The 21,097-nt window shown below is 40.1% G+C and overlaps 3 protein-coding genes and 2 long non-coding RNA genes across 5 annotated transcripts; 3 read left to right on the top strand and 2 right to left on the bottom strand.

The window, feature by feature from the left end:
• Positions 1 to 3,074: 3,074 nt before the first annotated feature.
• Positions 3,075 to 8,933, bottom strand: LOC104417502 (GTP-binding protein OBGC, chloroplastic; the record flags this gene model as incomplete). Its single annotated transcript, XM_039298697.1, has 8 exons — positions 3,075 to 3,513; positions 3,643 to 3,749; positions 3,857 to 3,987; positions 4,499 to 4,607; positions 5,312 to 5,471; positions 5,658 to 5,949; positions 6,697 to 6,970; positions 7,660 to 8,933. Coding segments are annotated over 6 exons (2,205 nt in total), but the record flags the coding sequence as incomplete, so codon positions are not given.
• Positions 8,934 to 11,501: 2,568 nt separating this feature from the next.
• Positions 11,502 to 11,915, top strand: LOC120286739. The gene is made up of 3 exons (XR_005545442.1): positions 11,502 to 11,582; positions 11,708 to 11,779; positions 11,858 to 11,915. It is a non-coding gene; the product is annotated as an uncharacterized LOC120286739 (long non-coding RNA).
• Positions 11,916 to 12,029: 114 nt separating this feature from the next.
• LOC104417501 (exportin-4-like) lies at positions 12,030 to 14,203 on the top strand. The gene is made up of 8 exons (XM_039300145.1): positions 12,030 to 12,107; positions 12,222 to 12,353; positions 12,886 to 13,029; positions 13,268 to 13,375; positions 13,484 to 13,534; positions 13,599 to 13,676; positions 13,778 to 13,891; positions 14,093 to 14,203. The coding sequence occupies exons 1-8, from the start codon at positions 12,030 to 12,032 to the stop codon at positions 14,201 to 14,203; spliced, it is 816 nt and encodes a 271-aa protein (XP_039156079.1).
• Positions 14,204 to 14,861: 658 nt separating this feature from the next.
• Positions 14,862 to 16,056, bottom strand: LOC104415102. The gene is made up of 3 exons (XR_720328.3): positions 16,041 to 16,056; positions 15,140 to 15,225; positions 14,862 to 15,053 (listed from the first exon to the last, which is right to left on the bottom strand). It is a non-coding gene; the product is annotated as an uncharacterized LOC104415102 (long non-coding RNA).
• Positions 16,057 to 16,689: 633 nt separating this feature from the next.
• On the top strand, positions 16,690 to 18,844 carry LOC104417500 (bifunctional TH2 protein, mitochondrial-like). The gene is given in 6 exon segments (XM_039300144.1): positions 16,690 to 16,743; positions 17,011 to 17,275; positions 17,278 to 17,300; positions 17,453 to 17,867; positions 17,963 to 18,229; positions 18,432 to 18,844. Coding segments are annotated over 6 exon segments (1,437 nt in total).
• Positions 18,845 to 21,097: the final 2,253 nt, after the last annotated feature.

The following is a 21,097-nucleotide window of genomic DNA, read 5'->3' as shown; positions in this document are numbered from 1 at the left end:
ATCCTTTCAATATAATGAACTGGTGTGGGGGTGTTGTTGTTCTTGGGGTTTCTTTTATTTTAGCCTTTTCATGGTTCACAGCTTCTGTGCTGTCTGCTTTCTGGTCAAACGCACACATGTATCCCTCCACCAAAAGCCAAGAAATCCTAGTGCCATCACCCTCCAACGCCCCCCTATAAGCCGGGCCTTTGTCACCCCATGCCTGTTTTTTTTACTTTCTTTTCTGGCCAACTTGTGCCCCCTCCTTGCTTGAGGAAAAAGGCCACTGCGTTTTCAGTTTCTGCTCATCACGTGTCTTTGAGGTTTGCCAAAAGTTTGTCTAGTCATCCTCCTCGTTATGAGCATCCCGCACAAGCATTATTAAAAACGCTCGTTAAAACCAAATGATTAAGGTTCCTTTTTCGAGGCATTGAATTCTTGACTCCCCTTCGTGCAACGTTTCATGAATTTGATATCTACCCGATTAGTTTAACCTCCTTTTTTGTGAAAGGGCATGGATTTCGAAACTTGTAGAGACGGTGCTTTGAAATTCAATCAATCTTATCACTAATGGTTACGACACCCGTTGAATGACCCGAATGAAAAGAAATAATGTCACGTCATCTTTTTCTTTTAATAGTCCCCCATTCAACCTCCGTGTTTTTAAGAAATTAATCAGCTCGGGCCTCTTCATTTAAGCTCCTCGAGTAAGGATGGCTATGGAGGGATCAATGGATTCAACATCAAAAGTTAAGAATGTCGAGACCATAGAAGATGATATTGACTATGGGACCCCGATGATTCTTACATTATCAATACTATTGTTCACCCGACTCGTTCTCATCTTTTGTATTAGCTACATAAGTAACAAGACATAAGTAGCCAATCGAATAACTAATACTACACAACATATATCCAATTTGAATCGACCTTGCTCGTTTTTGATATTATTTTTTTGAAGAATTTAATTGGCTCGAGCCTCTTCATTTAAGCTTCTCAAGTAAGGATGTGTATGGAGGGATCATTCGATTTAGCATCGGAGGTCAAGAATGTTAGGACTACAGCATATGCCATTCACAATATGACTCCAATGATTCTTATGCCGTCGATACTTTTATTCATCAATATGTAACGGGACATAAGTAGTCAATCGAATTATTGTTTGGATACTATGCGACATATACCCAATGCGAGCCGACCTTTCGTTCGTCTAACTCACCAAAACTCTTTTTCCATTCAATCCCCCAAAAGCTTAGATTGCCCTAGTATCATCGGACACATCTCATGACGAGCGAGCCTCTCCATGCTCGAATCCCAACTGATATTCCTAACAGGGAGACAAGGGACGAGCCTTCGGAGAATCCTAACTATGCCCTAGTCTGAAGAAGAAGCAGCCCCCAGCGTCACGGCGAGGCCCCAATACCGGACCTGATTTCTAGCTGACTCCGTCCGTCTCGGCCAATCAGGGCTCAACAGCCAACCCTACCCTTCCCCACCCAAGCCCCTAGGGGACGTGCGACACCCTCAAAGCTACGTGACACGTGGATACTGTTGCCACGCCATCGACCCCTCACCTCACGGCAGGGGCCCGGGGGCCGACGTGTCAGCCTCTCCAGCACCTACGAAGATCGCGGCTGTCGGGGAATCTGGCGACGTGGCGCCGGTGAGAGAGCGGTTGCACCTCATCGTAGTTGCCCCCGATACGAGGAGGGGAATGATCGGACAGTGCGAAAGCGAAAGGAAGGGGGCAGTCAAGAGATTGAAAAACCGGGGAGGGAGGGAGGTGCGCTTGATTGATGTCGATGACTAACTGGGTAGGATCTGACGGGCTAGAGATTGAGAGTGGTCGTGGGGGCGCAAATCACCGGATTTTGTTGCTCCAACTCCCCCCTATCCCGTCGCGTACGTTACGCTTGTGCACGGAGGGCGCGAGTGTAGTAGCATCAAGGACAGCCAAACCAAAAAGGCAAAGGCATTTTGTGTTTAAAGTTGAAGAGGAATTGCCTATGAAGTTTCTGAGTTGGACTTAAGAGTTTCTCACGGTAAGAAAGGAGCTATGTCGGGCTAGACCCATCATCGAGTGGTCGGGTCACGCCAGAACTTTGTCGCTGGAGGTCCATGATCCCCGTTAAGCGAGATAAACAAAGCCACGCATGAGCCGGCCGGGCATCTTTCGATGTTTTCGGGGTACTGCATTCTTGTCGATCCGAATAGATCGTTCTCTTGGACTAGGTCGCTGTGCTTAGAAAGCATTTAAAGTCTTTTTTAGTTCAATAGGATTCGAGTATGTGCTTCCATGGATTTAGCTCATTGAGAATCTTGACGCGTTTAGGACAAGGGTTCGAGCATTGGTCGCTTCAAACGTTCTTTCACGAGGCATATAAGATAACGATCGAACGGGCGTCGTAAGGCCTCCCCTAACAAACCGAAACGTCCCCAGGGGAACAAAGTACGAAAGGTGGCATAATGAACAACAGTAACCTCTGAAGAGAGGACGCATAGAATCTGGGAAAGAAGAATTCACCACCACCCCCAATCCCCATTGACGGGGCAGGTTTGACATCTCGACCTGTCAAATTTGTTAGCGTACAGGATCCGACGGGACGCTTGGGGATCTAGTCCGTTGCAGAATCGCACGAGAGAGTCTCGCTGTCTTAACGAGCGAGAGACTCGTCATGGTTGCTGGCTCGGCAGGCAGGCAGGCAGGCAGGCAACCACCCCCAATGAGTACATCGATGCCGTCGGTACACTCAGTAGTCAGTAGCAAGATTCACGTTTCGGCAGAAGAGTGATCGGTTTCCCAGACCGTGTTCCCTTCTGTTGACAACACATTAGAATGGAAGAAATGGTCTCTTCCATTTGTTTTCAGTAACGTGCATTCTTCATTACCATTTTTATTTTGGTCTGTTAGGTGTATTCCTTTTGGAGCTCCTCTATGAGAAGCTCGGCGGGCCCCTAATGGGCCCACCTGGAGAAACACAATAAACCCATAAACCCCCCTATACAAGAATGATGGCCATTGAGACAAGCCCCGGTCATTACATTCTTCATTTTCTTCTTTGGGTTGCAAGGGAGCATAGTACATTCAGGGATCATTAGCACATTGATGGTTCTCCTCGAATGCTCCTTATAACACAACCGACTTTTCCAGAAATCATGCAGTTACCTCTTTCCCCCCATTGAATTCAATGCCGGAGGTAATGGTGTTTGCCGACGAGGATCCGGGTTACAAATAACGATAATAGAATTGCCTCGTAACAACGAGGATCCGGGTTACAAATAACGATAATAGAATGGTTCTTAGAGAAACCCTACTCTCTTGCCTTTGATAGATTCTCTCACCAGACCGTTTCATCAGCAGCCCGTCTGGTTAAATGCAGCACTTAGATAAAGTTTTCTGGATCTTCAGTTCCAACGTTTGAGATCATTGTAAGCAAACCAGAAGTTGACTGCTTATTAGGAAGTACCGCGCCCTGTCAGACACATAGATTCAGACAGTTACTCCTTCATGTTGTCACTCCTGGTTTCCATTAGCTGAAAAGTGAATCAGATCAATCTTCTCAGCTTGACAATGCATCCATTTTATGACAATCATGTTAGACAAATTTCTAGTCGAGAAATGCCCAATGGGTCATAAAATGCAGAAGACAGACAAGACAATACCTGCAAAACTGCCCCCTCATTTCTACAAATTCTTTTCAAGGCAGAGAGTACCACTAGCACTTTCATGATGACGTACAAGCGGATGCTTAGATGTGCGCGTAATCCAACTGCAGTGGAGTAATAAAAACTGTTTATGAGGGAAGCAAGAGAATGGCAGGCATAAGACGTCAAAGTAATCTTCAGATCATAAACTACATGAATCAAACATAATTACCAGATAATAGATAGCGATGGCCATATACAGGCAAGCTATTTCCACTGAGGCCATCTAACCGAATCCGTGGATGCCTTATTTACACTTGATGGACCTGTTCCCTTAGCGGAATCATGCCACACCATCTCCAACTGACAAAATTTAAAACATAATCCATCTTATTATGACTCAATCGATAATAAAGAAAAGAATAAAATCTTCTAAAAAATGACAGGATATCTGGGATTTCCGAGCATTTGCTCAAAAAGTCACTTCATGAGACTGGCGAAAGAAATAAAAGAGAGAGGCTCCTCATTTTCTTGATGGGATTAACTTCATCCAAGCCAGAAGAATATCCAAAATTGCATTTGGTACTGATAACTAGTAATTTTTTTAGACAAGAAAGAACATTGTGGAACATATTGTCATTATGAAAGTAAGTCTACACTGTATTAGAGGATGTACAAAATAGAGGTAAAGAATCTAGAGATTGCAATCGGATGCAAAAGCACTCTGAAGAATGTCAATTTGAATTGCACCGTGGCCAATGTTTGCCATGTGGCATTACATGTGCAAGCTTCAATATTCATGTATACTCCATGCATTATCAAGCTTCAAATGATTAAAGATGTGAGAATAAGAGAGAAGCTAACCGACGTCTACCTCTCCAACGACGACTGTGTCCCCTTCCTTTACACCGAGTTTTATGAGAGTCTTATTCACACCACAAGCCTCCAAGACATGCCGGAACCTTTTCTCTGAATCAAGATACCTGTTATAGAAAATATTAACAACAGTTCTTAAGTGAAGAAATCATACTGAATACATTTCAAGAAATAGACCAGCAGATGATATGCGAAGGAAAAGAATTTAATCATACTGAATACATTTCAAGAAATAGACCAACAGATGATATGCGAAGGAAAAGAATTTTCTGCCAACACAGGTAGAACTAATCAAATCCCCATAAACGTATACACATCTGGCTGTCAGATAGATATCAAACAATACAAAAAAATTTGCAACTTGACTTCTCATGACTCCAACTCCTAAAAAGTTCCTAGGTTCCCCAAATACTTATGAAACATATGATTGGACTCTGTCCAGATAAATTGATAGAGACTTTGCAATTTCTCACAATCAGTTACTCAAAACAAAGAATATGAACTTCAACTAATTAGTCAGCAAATCAAACATATATGGGGAGCATATGTGCTAAGAGAAAGGGGACGAGTAATCCAATTTTGATGGTATGAGCTGCATCCTTCCTCTCTATGGCGAATCCCAGATTGCCATGACTAAACAAGCAGGGCAACTTTACTATCCTAATCTCTTCAGTCTTAGAGTTGCATTACACAATCTAGATATAAGCACTGAAAAATACACCATGCACTGATAAGCTGATCAAGACGGAAAAAGGGAAAGAGAACTGCATAGCATTGCTTAGCAATGGCCATCGAGTAATAATCATCCTACCTCCAGTTTGTCATTTGAACAAATCGTCGTAATCCAGATCCAATAACATGCCAAGTGCGCGAACCTCTGTCATGAGTGATTTCAAAATCACTAATTGAAGCTTTTCTTTGATCCTTTACCTTTTCAGCTACATGGTTCAGACTGCTGGGATCCACCCAACCTAAATGCAAATAAAACTCATCAATATTCCTTAAATTAAATAAGATGAATAAAAAAAAGATCACAGAAACATACTGGTTCTGTAACCTTTGCAGGGAAAACAAAATGAGAAGGCATTAACAAAGTACATCTGAGAAAAAGTGTGGGATTGCAAGATGGGGGAAGCATGTAAGACAACAAGCCTGACCTTCAAAACTGCCCTTTGCTTCCTTATGCTTCTGTAAAGTGTCATAAGCAGCCGAAATTACTTGATAAGTGCCTTCTCTTTTCACTGCACTCATACAGAAACTTTGAATCCCACGAGCTTCCAGCCTTTCCTTGAATGATGGCCATCTCTCATATGCCTCTGGAAGATCCATTTTGTTAAAAGCAACTACATATGGCTTTTCAGCAAGTTCAGGGCTGAATAATTCCAGCTCAAGTCGGACAGCATCAAACTCAAGCTCTGGCTGCTCCGATGATCCATCAACCACATGTACCTAAGGATCAAAAGTATCAGCAATAAATCAACTAAGATATAACTGCATAGAGTAAAAGTGAGTAATTATGGGCAAATGTTGACTTTCCACCTCTGTCGACGCAATCGTTTAACATACTTTCCTATGCCATTAGTTATGACACTTTCACCTCTCTCTCTTTTTTCAAATACTTTAGCCATCCGACAATTTTGAAGACATGAAATTGTGAGACAGATGAAGCATACTAAACAATGAAATGATGCCACATTAAAATGTGAACCACGAACAGCTTATTTGTACCCAATTTCGACCCAATGAAACTGAGTCATTTGTGCCAAAATACTTAAGGAAACACCACCAGAAATCATATTTGTTATGCACCCATTAGATTCAAAGTTATCTACAATCTACAATGAGGTCATCGTATATTTGGCCTCAAAGGTCAAAACCAGAATAGAAATGAAGCATTTAATACAGAAACTCAAAACCCCCAACTAAAAACCTTCTGCAGCTCATGGGATATGAATTAGTTCCTCGAAATGCAACAAAATAAAATGCATTACCACAAAATGAATCCCCAGTCTTCCTAGGTATTTTCCCAATTGAGAAGGATAGAAACTGTAAAAGTTATGCCTAGTAACAAAAGACAACGTATGCCATTGAAAATCATAAAAAGCCCCAAGATACAGACAAACACATGAGCTGCACTATAGACAGCTTATTGAAGTGTAGACAACAACGAGAAACAAGTTCTAACATGTAGCCTACCAGAGTAGAACACCTCTCTGTGTGTCGTAAAAACTCATGACCTAAACCAAAACCTTGGTGCGCTCCTTCAAGTAAACCTGGTAGGTCTGCTACAACAATGGTAGAATCATAGTCAAATGATACAACACCCAGATTAGGTAGTAAAGTTGTAAAGGGGTAATTTGCTATTGTCGGCTGCGCAGCACTTATCACACTTAAAAAGGTGCTTTTTCCTGCATTAGGGACACCAACAATTCCGACATCCGCAACCAGCTTCAGCTCCAGCTCTAACCACCTGACCAAAAGACCATCCTTAGTTTCACGCACTCGAGAAGCCTTTTGAGGAGAACCTTGACTAAAACTACCCCAAAGTTAATATGCCCAAATAATAAAGCTCAACAAATCATGATGCATTAGAGCCAGTTCGTGATGACATAAGGCCTCCTTTCAGCTATTGCTGGCAAACCAATGTTCTGTTTCAATTCCTGAATAATGAACTTGATCATATAATTTATTGTTTTGATCCTGGAAATTCAACTTGAAGTTGCTATGATTCTGGGTGACTAGTAATTAATCTAGCTCAAGTCTTAGTTTTATTTCATAGTCATTCCATGTGCTTTCTCAATCACAAAGTAGGATAAACATTGCTTATCACTTCCTGAAAGTGTAATGACATACAATTAACTTTTACTGACAAAAGGAAAAATAAATAAATAAATCAACCCGGCCAGCAACTGTATTGTACATTACGTTGTATAAGGATTCGACTATGCACATAAGTTTTCATAGTTATTCGTCCACAAAATTTATATCCTGTGTCAAACCAGAGCAGATATAAAAAAACATCATGGTAAAAAAAGCAAATCAATCTGCAATGCTACTAATATGTCTAAAAGGCAAAAACACGTAAACCGCTTTATGGCAAACCCAATATATATCAACAATCTCCAAAGACATGGTATAGTTTCTAAGACAAATACTCACATCTCTGGACCCTCTTCACCATTCTCAGCTATCCGAGGCACCTTATTCATCCCTGACTTGAACGAAGCATTCCCTCTTCCTCCTCTACCACCTGGCAACAACAATGCCTTCTGTCCTGGATTCAACAACTCCAACAACACGTCCTCTTTCCCCGCCTCTTTGACAACCGTCCCAGGGGCCACCTTCACCACAACATCCTCACCCTTAGCCCCAGCCATCTTGCTCCCCTGGCCATGCCTCCCTCTCCCAGCCCTGAAATGCACGCTATTCCTAAACGGCAACAATGAGTTCATTGAACCATCAACTTCCAAGTAAACATTCCCCCCTCTCCCTCCATCGCCGCCTGATGGACCCCCCAAAGGAACGTATTTCTCGCGGCGGAATGCCACCACGCCATTGCCACCATCCCCAGCTTTCACAAATATCTTGGCTCGGTCAAAACACCTCATCACTGCCGGCACCCCCTTCTCCTTCACTCGAGCTTCCTCATCATCTAGTTCACCCTCAGAATCTACCAAATTCACCGCCTTGCCGTCCTTGAGCCCCAATTTTTTGCCAGCAAAACAATCATTTTCATCGTCGTCATCACCAACAGTGTAAAGCCTTGCCACGACTTTATTACCATCACTGTCGAACCCCCTAACCATCTGTCCACCGTCAAACCCTAACACTTCCTCCTCATCTTCAAATTCTCCATAATCACCATCTCCTTCTTCCTCCTCCTCCTCCTCATCATCATCGTCATCATCATAGTCGCCACCGCCATCAATTCGAGCACTCGGCTTTCCTTCAAACACATCTCGCGACACATAGTCAAGCCCCAAACTACCATCAGCGCCATCTTCCAGGTCACCATAATCATATTCCTCTCCTACTTCACCGCTAAAGCTATCGACTTCACCATCAACAAGCGCAATGCGAGAATCGGAGAGCTTCACCTCGCTCACGGCATCGATGGGCGCGGCCGAGAAGTCCTCCCTGGGAGGGAGGCGAGTGTAGGTGGTCGCCTCGGGGCCGGAGGAGCTCGCCGGAGCGACGGGCCGGGGCGGCGGCTCGTGACGGGTGCGGAGGCCCGCTTCTCGGACCGCCGGCGGGAGCGCGGAGGCTTGCCGCCGCCGTTGGCGCGCTTCCCGGACGTGGAGCGGGCTTGAAACCGCGGAGAGAGACGGATCAGCGGGGACGTGGAGGCGACGGTCGCCATTGTCGAACTGGTCTTGCGAAGTTGAGAGGGGGAGAGAAATGGATAATGTGTTCGTAAGGCGGTGAACGAAATATCAGGCCCTAAGGTGGAAGTTCCCACCATGTTGCTCAGACTAGGCTTAATAATTAGTTGAGATCTAATTAATTAGATTTGATGTACTAGGACAAATATTATCCGTACTTCAGTTTAATGCATAATGTCGTCCCTGAATTTATAATTCATGCAATGTAATCCATAACTTTAATTTAATATGAATCTCTCATGCGTAAAAATCGTGGAATATGAGTTTGTAATGTAAAAGTTAGAATATATATAAAATTATTAATAAATATACAATATAACCCCTATATGAAAATGTTTAAAAGTTTAGGAACTATAATAAATATTGAACTAAAATTTGGATATCATGTTAATGATGTGCGGTTTTTGCATCAAATTTACATTATTGGTTTGTATATTTATTGGGTCATTAAAACAAAAAAGAAAATGAAAATTAAGCGAATATTGAGTTGGAGATTTGCTCAAGTGATTCTAGGGCCTGTTTGGTTCAGTTTTTGGGAAATGCCATTGGGATAATGCAAATACTTTTTAGGTAAAGAGGTTTTCCGAAATGCTAGACTGTTTGATAAACTTATTAACGAAAAGTCTTTGAAATCAAGATCGTTTGGTAAATATATATTTGAAAAGTTCTTTGTATGACCAAATTAAGTTTTTTAGTTTTAGTATTTTTAAAATTGCAAAAAAGAAACAATAAAATTGCAAAAAAGAAACAATGACTATATAACATTTTACATTTTCATGTTGAGAGTAATGTAAAATATATATATATATATATATATTAGTAAATTTATTTAAAAATTATATCAAAAGAATTTGATTATAGATTAGATGCAAAGCTCAAGAAATTAAGTTTTTTAGTTTTAGTATTTTTAAAATTGCAAAAAGAAACAATGACTATATAACCTTTTACATTTTCATATTGAGAGTAATGTAAAATATATATATTAGTAAATTTATTTAAAAATTATATTAAAAGAATTTAATTATAGATTAGATACAAAACTCAACTTTTGGCCTAGGGTTCTTTTAGGTTTGTTTTCAACTTTGAATATTTTTTTTTTTTTTAATTATTGTAGTATTAATCATCTTTGTTAATTAATTATCATTCTAGTGTATTGATAAAAAATTAGGCTATTGATTGTCAAAAGATAAAAATGACAAAAAACAAGAGGTGAACCCAACATTTGCAAAGGGTTTTTATTATTTAAAAAAAATAAAAATAAAATATGATGAAACTCCGTCGCCGATCAACGATGGTTGGGGTGTGGGGAAGATAATCGGTTTTAAAAAAATAAATAAAAGAAGTCAACGGATGAACAGTAGATGTGAACTTGCATTTCCAAAATATTAAAAGCTTAAAGTATTTGGCCAAGGACACCTCCAAATCCTAAACCAAACACTTAAATTTTTTCCCAATAGGCTTTCAGCTATGAAAGTCCTTTAGGAATGCTGAACCAAACGGGGCTATATGAAGGACTTGAAGTGTTGTCCTGCTTGGGTTAGATTGGATTTGAGCTCATGAAATTGTATCTAGAAATACTATCAAAATTTAAACAAATACAAACATATCACATTTATCCAAAAATAATTTTCTTGGTAGAAATATTCCCGTATCACATTTACCTTAAACAGTTTTTCATATTAAAAAAAAAATCACAAATCAATACTCTCGTTCAATATTAGTTTAGGGTGTTGGACATAAGTTTTTTTGTGAATGATAGATTTGATATTACGGTACTAGTTTGAGATTTTTATAACTCGAAAGCTGCCAAATGGGTTACAAACTCATTAGTATGATCATGGCAAGACTGTGCTTGACATCATTGTCCAGGTAGCCATAGCAACAACATTCGTGTCCTATCCAGGGGAGAAGATCTTGCAGGTACAGTCACTGGAATAGAACACTTGAGTGCCCCCAGCCGAAACAGGATAAAAGGAAAAGAAAAAGAAAAAAAGAACAATAATTATTTTCTGCTTCCTTCTGCATACCCAGTTGAGGGAGGCAGATTAACTTGATGGAAGTAACTAAATAGATTTTAGTTTATATGCATTGATTAAGGAACAGAAGAAGGTGACGGGAATAGGTAAAGAGAATGAGAGGTAGAAATTGAGGAAGAAAAAACAAAAAAGTTGGAAGCATTAGAACTCATCACAGAAGAAATGAAACAGTGTTCAGTCAACAATCATGCATTAGGAAAAACAAAAGGTGACAGTAATAGGCAGAAAGAATGACAGAGAGAGATTGGAAGAGAAAAAACAGAATAAAACGACGGAAGCATTAGAACTCATTGCAGAAGAGAGGCATATTCTGCAGATCGCTCCAGCAAATTTCTGATGAACTGCTATTTCTGTTCTATCTTTGGCATTACAACTTGCTTAAGCGATGCATATTTTGTTTTAAGTACCATATGATGCATTATCGTGTGATGGTTTTTTACATTTGTGCTGAAATTGCTTGCTCCTGCTTCAAGAATAGTTCTGTTTCCCATAATTAGGGCATTGCCCCCGAACCACTGTGTTATTACTTTTTCAGTATTTTAGAAACTTTTTCAAAAGGATGGACTAATTAATACTTTTTCTACTTTTGTAGGGCCTGACCTGTTACCAGCTGCTTCATGCACTAGTTACGCAAAAGAACATATGCATCCACCTTGTAACGCTGGTAAGCTACTTAATTTTTGTCTTGTTATCAATAACCGTGAATATCTGGCAAGTAGATACTTTGAAAAACTTAAAATTCTTGTTATTTTGGCATAAATGTCAACTCTGTCTTGATGTTTTTCACAGGAATCCTGGAGCAAGCTGGCCATTGCTTTTGCTAATGAGAAAACGCTGTTTATGTTGAATGCATCTCACGAGGTAGGAGTTATAGTTTTCTCAAATGGGTTATAGTACTTTCTCCATTTTGCTGAACGTCATCTTCTCTCTATTTGTTAGAAATCCTTGGCTCAAACACTTGTTCTTTCTGTATCTGGCTTTAGAGATTCTGAGCCAGCAAATCGGTGAGTGCGGTTCTCCTCTTTGTTCAGGAATAATTTAAAGCATTGATTTTGCCTCAGGACTAACGCCAAGGTGCGTTCTCAGGTATGTGAGAAATCTTATGGGACATATGACAACATACCTAGTAGAGATATCCTCCAGGAATGACTTGAAAAGAGTTGCTGAACAGCCAGATATTATCCTGTCGGTAAGGGATGGATTCTTTTTACACCAACTTGCGGCAACAAGGTCCAATTGTTTAACTACACACCTGTCAGTTACCATTTTCTTCCTCATTTTTCATTGATGTGGGCTCATGTAGGTTAGTTGTCTGTTGGAGCAGCTTCGTGGAGCTGCCAGTGCAACGGAACCTCGAATGCAGAAGTCCATATATGAGATGGGGTTTCCAATATTAAATTTTACTTTGAGTCTTCTCGGAGTTTATAAGCATGAGGTATTCGTGTATGAACTTAGCACAATCCTTCCCATGTTAAGTCGTTATTCAAGTAAAAATGGAATCTGCATCACAGCAAAGAATTTAGGTCCAGCAAATCAATGATGTAGGTTTATTTAGTTAGAAATTCATAGTTGTTTTCTCAGCAAAAGAAGAAAATATAATTTTCTTTGATGGTGTTTACTTCTGGTCGCACAAGGTTCTAGTTTATGCAGCTCTGTGAATCCCTTTGCAGTTTTTCTCAAAGTTGAAATAACAAATTCTGTCTTTAAGGTTAAAAATCAAAAAATGCTATACTCGAATTCATAGAAAATTTCTTGACTTAGAGAATGATGAAAAGGATTTCCAATGTTATCATCAGCAGACTACCTAAAATTATACGCACAAGCTTGTGTTCTGTAATGGGATATTAGATTGTGATGTCAATCTATATTATTATTCCACTTTTGAGCTGCAGTAGACACACGCTTGACTGAATTATCGTATTGGATGCCAAAGGTTTATTTGAGACTAACCCCTTTTAATTGTGTAGTCTGCAGTTATTGATTTGCTGCTTAAGTTTGTTGTTGAATGTGTGGACGGACAAATTACCTACCTTGAAGCACAGGAGTCCACAGTTGTTATTGATTACTGCATGCGCTTACTTCAACTTTACTCATCTCACAATATTGGCAAGGTGAGAAAACTATCTGTAGGTAGACTCTTCTTGTTGACTGGCTGAGTTTCTCTAGAAGATTTTGAAGTAGTCTTAGTTGAAGCCCTTTTCCATCTCTTGTTTTGGTTTCGTAGCATCCATAATTTACAAAAAGGACCTTGTGACAGATTTTGTTTATGTTCCAGCTGCCGGTATTTATGCTTCTTCTTTTACTATCTTATAGGTGACTGATTATTTTGGTTTTCTCCCTTCTTCCGAGATTTCTTTAAGTCTGTCAAGCGGCTTGCTTAATGATGCAAAAACAGAGAAATACAAAGATTTGCGGGCTCTGCTTCAACTCCTTTCTAGCCTTTGTTCAAAGGATCTGGTATTCTTACATTTCTGTTCATTGATTATTTCATGTTGTGCATTTCCTAATGTTTTCTGTATTTTGCTATCATAAATCATTTACTCCACCATACTTGATCAAGTGTAGGTTGATTTTTCATCGGATTCTTTGGAAGCCCATGGAACAAGCATATCTCAGGTGTATCTTATAATGCAAAGCACAAAGAGTTGTGTTAGATGGTGTCTAATTTTCGACTTTGCAGGTTGTCTTCTATGGTCTTCATACGGTCACTCCTCTGATGTCTTTGGAGTTGCTGAAGTACCCCAAGCTCTGTCGTGATGTGAGTTGAGTCATCCACGTCATACAAGAAATGGACCTGGGAATTTTTCTCTTTGAGTTCTGCTTGATGTTTACTCCCCTCTTTTCTTTTTATCACTGCAGTACTTCTCGTTGCTGTCACATATGTTGGAAGTATATCCTGAAATGGTGGGACAACTAAACAATGAAGCCTATAGTCATATTCTTCAGACTCTTGAATTTGGCCTACATCATCAGGTAATGCATTCAGCTGACTCTGTATTTTTACAGAAACTAGGCAAGTTGATTGAGAGACAGGCGAATCCAACATTTAAATCGAGGCTGACAAAACGCATTGCAATCTCTCACAAGTTCGAATCAGCTTTCTTGCACACTCGATCGGATGAACTACCAAAGGTTTAGGAAGAACCTGACCAACTTCCCGATTGAAGTTCGCAGGTTCTTGAGGATAGTGTGACGAGTGCAGAAGATGGTATCTCGTGTGTGGTGAGTGCTGCGGATGATGGAAGTTGCAGCTCTAAGAGAAGCTATAGATTTTTCAAGTGGTGAGAGCATTCTTTTGGACAAATTGCATGCACATAGACACAAAGGTATGCCTGTGCACGAACTCATGGACACCCATTGATCCAAAGCTGGACCTGGAGAACTATGGAATCTGCTCATAAGGGGGGAATGCGGAAGGAAGAACTTGCTTCGGACGGGCGTGAAAAAGTCATCAATGATGATGTAGCAATTATGTGCCTTCCTGTTATCATTTGTTTGGCAAAAGACCATTGATTTTGTGTTAACCACTTTGCAAATAGATCGTTCCACCCTATGATTACTATTTACTTATTGCTGGCAGTTTTTGTTCCAGCTCTCTCTCTCTACTATTTACTCAGCGCCTTGAGAATTCTACCCCTGCTCAGTACTGAGCCGCCACTAAGCATAATGGCGATTCCAAAAAGGCGTTCCTAATGTAAGCATAGGGAACAGTTTCTACGCCGAATGTGCCATAGTATAACAAACTATATACTGCATCGGAATTCAACGAAAATAAGTGAAATGCAAGAAATGAAGCACGGATTATCATACGTCCGACATTCCATGATGGCATTTCATGATAAAATAACGGGCATTGACAGTATGAAATGGCGTTTAGGCATGGACATTGACAGTATGAAATGGCGTTTAGGCAGATGGCCTGAGAACGCTGAAACTGATGAGATGATAGAAATCGGGTGATCACATAATTTGATTCTGACTTCAAGTGCCCATGGATCACTAGATTTAATACACGGTGAGAAAAAACCTCGAAAATCTTAAGATCACCGTCATAGAAATGAGTAAAAGTAATGTTCTAAAGCTATTTGTGAAATATCCCCTTCTTTGAAAGCTTTGGCTTCTTCTGACTTTGATTCTGCCAGAATAACAAGAGAGATGTTAGCAGCGAAGGTGAGATCTGGGAAGGGAAAGAGAGGAACCAAGTTATGATTCTTAAGATACCTTATGTCGTTCTAGAGCATCATAATCAGTTCTCTCCCTCCAGTTGCTTTTTCGGAGCTTAATCGGACGATTCCCCACGTACTTACCTGAAATAGTACATAATTAAAAACAATTCAGTCCCTCACCCAGGTATGTCAGGGTCAAGGTAACACATAGGGAGTTACGCATAGTAAAATTGATTATGATCACGGCAGACTGAAGGTTGAACCCAACTGCTCATTCTGATCCAAGGCTGATCACAATAAACCATTTCTCATCTTATAATATTAAATGAGCAATGAGCAATCCTAGACTAATTGAGATTGGCTTACAATATTGGTGTACTAAATGACATGTTAAACTGTGAATGGCCCCATTAAGAAGTAGGCCATATTCAAGTACCAATACAGTTTGACAGTCATTTAGTAAATGAATTATATAAACCAGTCTAAATAATTCTAGCATTTTCCATATTATACTCATGTGGCAGAGCTAGGAATTCAACATAAAAAATCGAGTCCGTTGGTGTCCACACAGTGAAATTGACTTTACATCAGATTAGCAATTCTTGTCATCTAGAAACCCAAAGTGTTCAAATGGAAGCTAAAGGGTTTTCATCAGAGGCCTAAACACAATAAGATAACAAGGAATCATCAAAGCCTCATTCAGAAAAGAGACCCTTAGAGCAGCAATCTTGAAAGTACAATCCCTCCTCCACGCTAGGTGCTTCATAAAGATAACGATCCATTGCCTCAGAACTGATGCCCATGGTAAAGATGTGAAAGATTGCCAAAAATGAACATTCAAAAGCTAACAAAATCGATGAACATTTCAACCACAAGAAATAGTCCAAGGTATTCCAAATGCCTATTAAACACTCCAAAATGGTAGACTCAGTAGTCAGTGAAAAACATATAAAAACCATTCATCTCCTTGAGCGCAGCAGCAAGGCCAGTTGGGTCGGCAAAGCTAACAAATCCATAGCCCTTGGTTTTGCCTGTCCGCCTGTCTCTGACAACCTAAATTTAACAAATTTTGCGTAAGCATTTAGAACTTTGTCTCCACAAGAAGATTTAGCAAATAGGCATTGGATCGCAAAAATACAATTGACTCAACTGAAAAAACAAAAACTTGAACAGTCCAAAGCATAGAAACGAGGTTCCAATAAGTTTATAAACTACAGGAAAGGACATTTACCCATCAATACAGCAAGGAAACAACCAAAAGCAAAATCAATCAACCGTGTGAAGGGAATTCAGTTATTTACTTTTCAACATCCATATATGTGCTTTGAAGACTAGCAGATACAGGGAAGGGAGCCAGAAACTTAGTCCTCTTGAGGCATATATTAGCAGAGAAATGAAATCTACAAATTAACTACGAAGGATTTTAAGTATCCAAATGAGGTATACTCTGAAGGAGTTGTGCACATGGTACTCGACTTTTCTTTTGCTCATTAATTTGGAAAATCAGCTACATTTTGAGGAATGATACAAATAGAAAGAAGCTTTTCACCTTTTTTCATGTTGGGAAGGAGATTTAGATTATTCGAGAGTAAAAAGCACCTGTAAATGTGGAAAGTCATCAGTTATTCAGTAGTATATCGTGTTGCGTTGGCTGATTTTGTTAGGTAGCATTTGTCTTGGACTTATATATATATATTTCACTTGTCGTGATTAGAAAATGTAAATCTTTTTTTTGACAGAGAGAAAAGGACCATACCGACATTCTCCCAAGATTTTACTCTACTTCAAGTAATGGCTGAGCAGAGAATTTTGTTGAGTCAGTATGATTAACAGTAATGGCTTGACCACTCTCTATAAGAAATCATCCAATATTCCTGTCAAGATTCATGCAAGTCCTTTCTTGGTCTAATTGTATGAGTTATACAGGAGTGGGGATCGGAAGATACCAAGGAGAGCACTCCCAACTCTGCAACTGTAAAGTATACTGATTTTTTGTCAGCAACAGCCTCAGGGAAGGTTGAAGGAGTCAAGGGTCCTGGAAAACTTGCTACTCCATTTGAGAGAACAAAAGTGGCAGCTTACACTATTGGTGCCATGACACCATGCATGAGATTATATGCGTTTCTGGGCAAGGAGTTCCTGGCACTCTTAGATGCCAACAAAGACAGTCACCCATACAAAAAGTGGATTGACAATACTCGTCTGAGGGTTTTCAGGTTGGTCATACACTTTAGCTGTGACCTTTTCTCCTTTCTCGTGGTTGGAAGATGGAGTGGTTTTCAGTTTGCTATATTAGCTCTGGTGTGAAATACATTACTGGAAAGTCCTCTTACTTCAATAGCTTGGTATTTTTATTCTGTTAATTTAGGCAGCAGCTCTGCAAATTGAAGACTTGCTGGATAAACTAAGTGTCTCTTTGACAGGTGAGGAGCTTGACGTCATTGAAAACCTTTATCACCAAGCCATGAAACTTGAAATAGAGTTCTTTCTTGCCCAACCACTTGCCCAGCCTGCCATTGTCCCCTTGATTAGAGATCCCAGTTTGGCAGCAAATTGCCTTATGTTATTTTCTGATTTTGATCTGACTTGCACAGTCGTTGATTCTTCTGCCATTTTGGCTGAGATTGCTGTAGTTACTGCTCCAAGAACTGATACAAGTCAGTCTGAAAGTCAACTTGCTAGGATGTCATCAGCTGAACTGAGGAAGACATGGGACATCCTTTCCAGACAGTATACAGAGGAGTATGAACAACGCATAGAAAGCATTATGCCAGCTGAAAAAGGTACAGTTTGCGGCATTTATTCTTCAACACCTTGATACATTCTCCTGCCAGCACTGTCTAGAATGTTCTTTTCATTTTTGGTTTAATACTTGCAGCGGAGGCATTTGATTATGAAGCTCTGGCTAAAGCACTCCAGCAGCTGTCCGACTTTGAGAAACGGGCAAATTCCAGAGTGATTGAGTCCGGGGTCCTTAAGGGTCTGAATCTTGAAGACATAAAAAAAGCTGGTGAGAGGATGATTCTTCAGGATGGTTGCGCCAGTTTCTTCAAGAAACTCATCAAGAATGAGATGGTGGATGTCAATGTCCATGTGCTCTCGTACTGTTGGTGTGGTGATTTAATTAGATCAGCATTTTCTTCAGGTGGACTCGTTTCCTTTTGGGGGCTACCCATCTTTTGCATAAGACTTTCTACTTGCTTGGACACTAAAATACATAGAAAGCACCTGGGAGTGCTACTACCATCTTTTTATTGCTCAATTCATCTACAGTCTGTGCATGTGAGGACTTAAGAGATTGCTATCTGCCTAGGGTATGTAATTTACTCACGATATTCATGGCACAGGGGATTTACAGCTTCTGAATGTACATACAAATGAGTTGACTTTTGATGAGTCTTTTTCTACTGTTGAAATTGTTGAAAAGATGGAATCTCCCATTGACAAGGCCAAAACATTTGATGAAATTTTGAAGAACAAGGAGGACGATAAGAGGAACTTGACCATCTACATTGGAGATTCAATAGGAGACATACTTTGCCTCCTTAAGGCAGATATTGGAATTGTGATTGGGTCAAGCTCAAGCCTACGGAAGGTGGGAAGTCAGTTTGGAGTTTCTTTCGTCGAACTTTACCCCGGGTTAGTCAAGAAGCAGAAAGAGTACAGCGAAGGGAGCTCTGCTGATTGGAAGGGTTCATCTGGCATTCTTTATACTGTTTCTAGTTGGGCTGAAATACATGCATTTATTTTGGGATGGTAGCTGAAAATTTCCCTACGCTTATCCACATTCTCTCTTTAGTTAGGACAAGAAGAAGGCAGGATAGTTATACATAACGGAACGGAAAGACAAGATTGTGGCCAATTTTATTTGGAGCCATAGGTCTACCGCTGTTTCCTCTCGATTTTTTGTTTTCCAACAGGCTCTGTACTTCCAAGCTTCGGCAGTCTGCTGCGATTTAATCATGTGGCTGTATGAGACGTTTGACCGTATGAGATGTTTTTCTTTACTACTACAGCAATATCGGCTCCGCAATCTCTGCTAGTCAGTGACATTTATTTTGTAAGTTTAATGATACAGTTTTACTCATTATGCACGGATGAAATATGACTCTAGTTAGTCAGTTCTTGGGTTGTTCTGAGAAGGCAAACGAAGCTTATTGTGTGGTCACTTCTTCTGGAGGTTCTGTCATTGGTTCGTTATGTTGCACAAATCAAGATTGAGTGATGGTTTATAGACTGAGGCGCTGCATGAGACGTTGATTACTTTGTGTGTACATGCAAAAATAGACGGGAAAAGGCAGTTTGAAATCGAATCAGTAGCTTTTGCATTCTCTTTGCGTGCTCCCAATCTTTCAGGGGGGAAGCCAGGGGCCATCCAGGGTGTCCACCCTAACCCCCGTAAGGGGTTGTGGCCGGGTTGGACAGTGGGGCCGAAATCTTTTTCCTGCCCCGGATCCCGGGCAGTATCTAATCTTTTCTGGATGTCATAGCCTTTTAATATCTTACTAAAGACCTATACATGCAAAAATAGATGGGAAAAGGCAGTTCGAAATCGAATCAGTAGCTTTTGCATTCTCTTGTTTTCTGTTGTGCAGAAATCACCCGACTCTCGTTACATGTGTTGGCTGAGTTGTAACTTGTTCATGACGATGGAAGTAATTTGCCGGAGCATGTGTGGAAGCAATGTTTGAACATGGCCAATCTGCAAAACATACGGAAACTTTGGTCAATCCGCATTAGCTCGACAAGGCATGAGTCGTAGCTCGCTCTCAAAACTCCTCCGACACGAATCCAAGTCGTTGTGCTGCTTCAGTTGCACGATTTGCACTTCTAATTGGTTCCATCCACTGCCGAGCCCATTGAATGACGCACTATGGAGGAACAAAAGCCCTTACTTGTGCTTTAGATCATAGAGACTTCGGTCAATTTGCAATGACTTTGACAACCCTTTTCATTAGTCTAGCCGGAAGCATGTGTGGAAATAAAGTTGAAGACTTAAATCAATTAATCATAATTGGAATTGGATAAAATGGCATGTAAATTTAGGAAAAGGTCCGCACTTGAATTGGAGGAATATCCAGCAAATCTGAATTACCCAATCAATTACGTATTGACTTTCTAACGTGACCCGCTAGACCTCCCCCATCGTCTACAGCCATTAAAAAAAGAAAAAAAAAGAACTAGAGACCATAACATATAATTTTACAGTTTAATGGCCTAAAGGCCGCAATTCTTTTTCTAAACTTGGAAATAATCTCTTCATCAAATTATAATTTTTCGTGTTTGCACTGATTTTCTTTTTTTTACTCATTTTCCTTTACATCTTGCTACTCGGCCAAACTTAATTTCCACCAATTAGATAGTAGTACCGGGAAAAGTTGAAATAACTTAATCTATTCTAGAAACTGTAAATTGTAGACATGGTTGCTACTTTCTTTTCATTTTTTCATGTGAATCTATATGTCATTGTCATTCTATGGATCAATCATTTACAAGTCTTGATAATGAACTAATTTGTACATTTTAGATCCTGGATTGATCCATAGTGTCATTTTCTTGATCCCTTATAGGTCTCATATCATCCCATGACCTAACTGGCCAGCTAGATTTGGCATCGACAGCCCTCGTTTGAGATTGCGTGACCTCGGCAAGGGCCGCATGACCTACAATCTGGCTGGCGGCACATTCAAGTGAATCAAATCTAGCTGCCCAGGATTTAAAATGGCAAAGCAAGACTCTTGTAATCTAGGTGAATCCGGATAGAGAGGGGATAAATGTAAGATTGTGAAAGTAGAAAAGTGCTACCTACAATTTTAGGAACAACCCTGATGATGGGGCTAAAATTGGTTGATGATACTATAAACGCTCACACACATGATTAATGGTCAAAATAAAACTGCCAGCCTCATACATGGTTAAGGAAAACACAGGCTACACTGCAATTGTTCTTTTTCTTTTTTCTTCTCCCTATCATATCAAGCACGGAACCGAAATATAAAACGCTGCGTGACAT

This window comes from Eucalyptus grandis, chromosome 8 (assembly GCF_016545825.1).
Source record: "Eucalyptus grandis isolate ANBG69807.140 chromosome 8, ASM1654582v1, whole genome shotgun sequence".
Taxonomy (NCBI): Eukaryota; Viridiplantae; Streptophyta; class Magnoliopsida; order Myrtales; family Myrtaceae; genus Eucalyptus; species Eucalyptus grandis.
The sequence above is the reverse complement of the archived record's forward strand: the minus strand, read 5'-3'. Positions and strand labels throughout refer to the sequence as shown.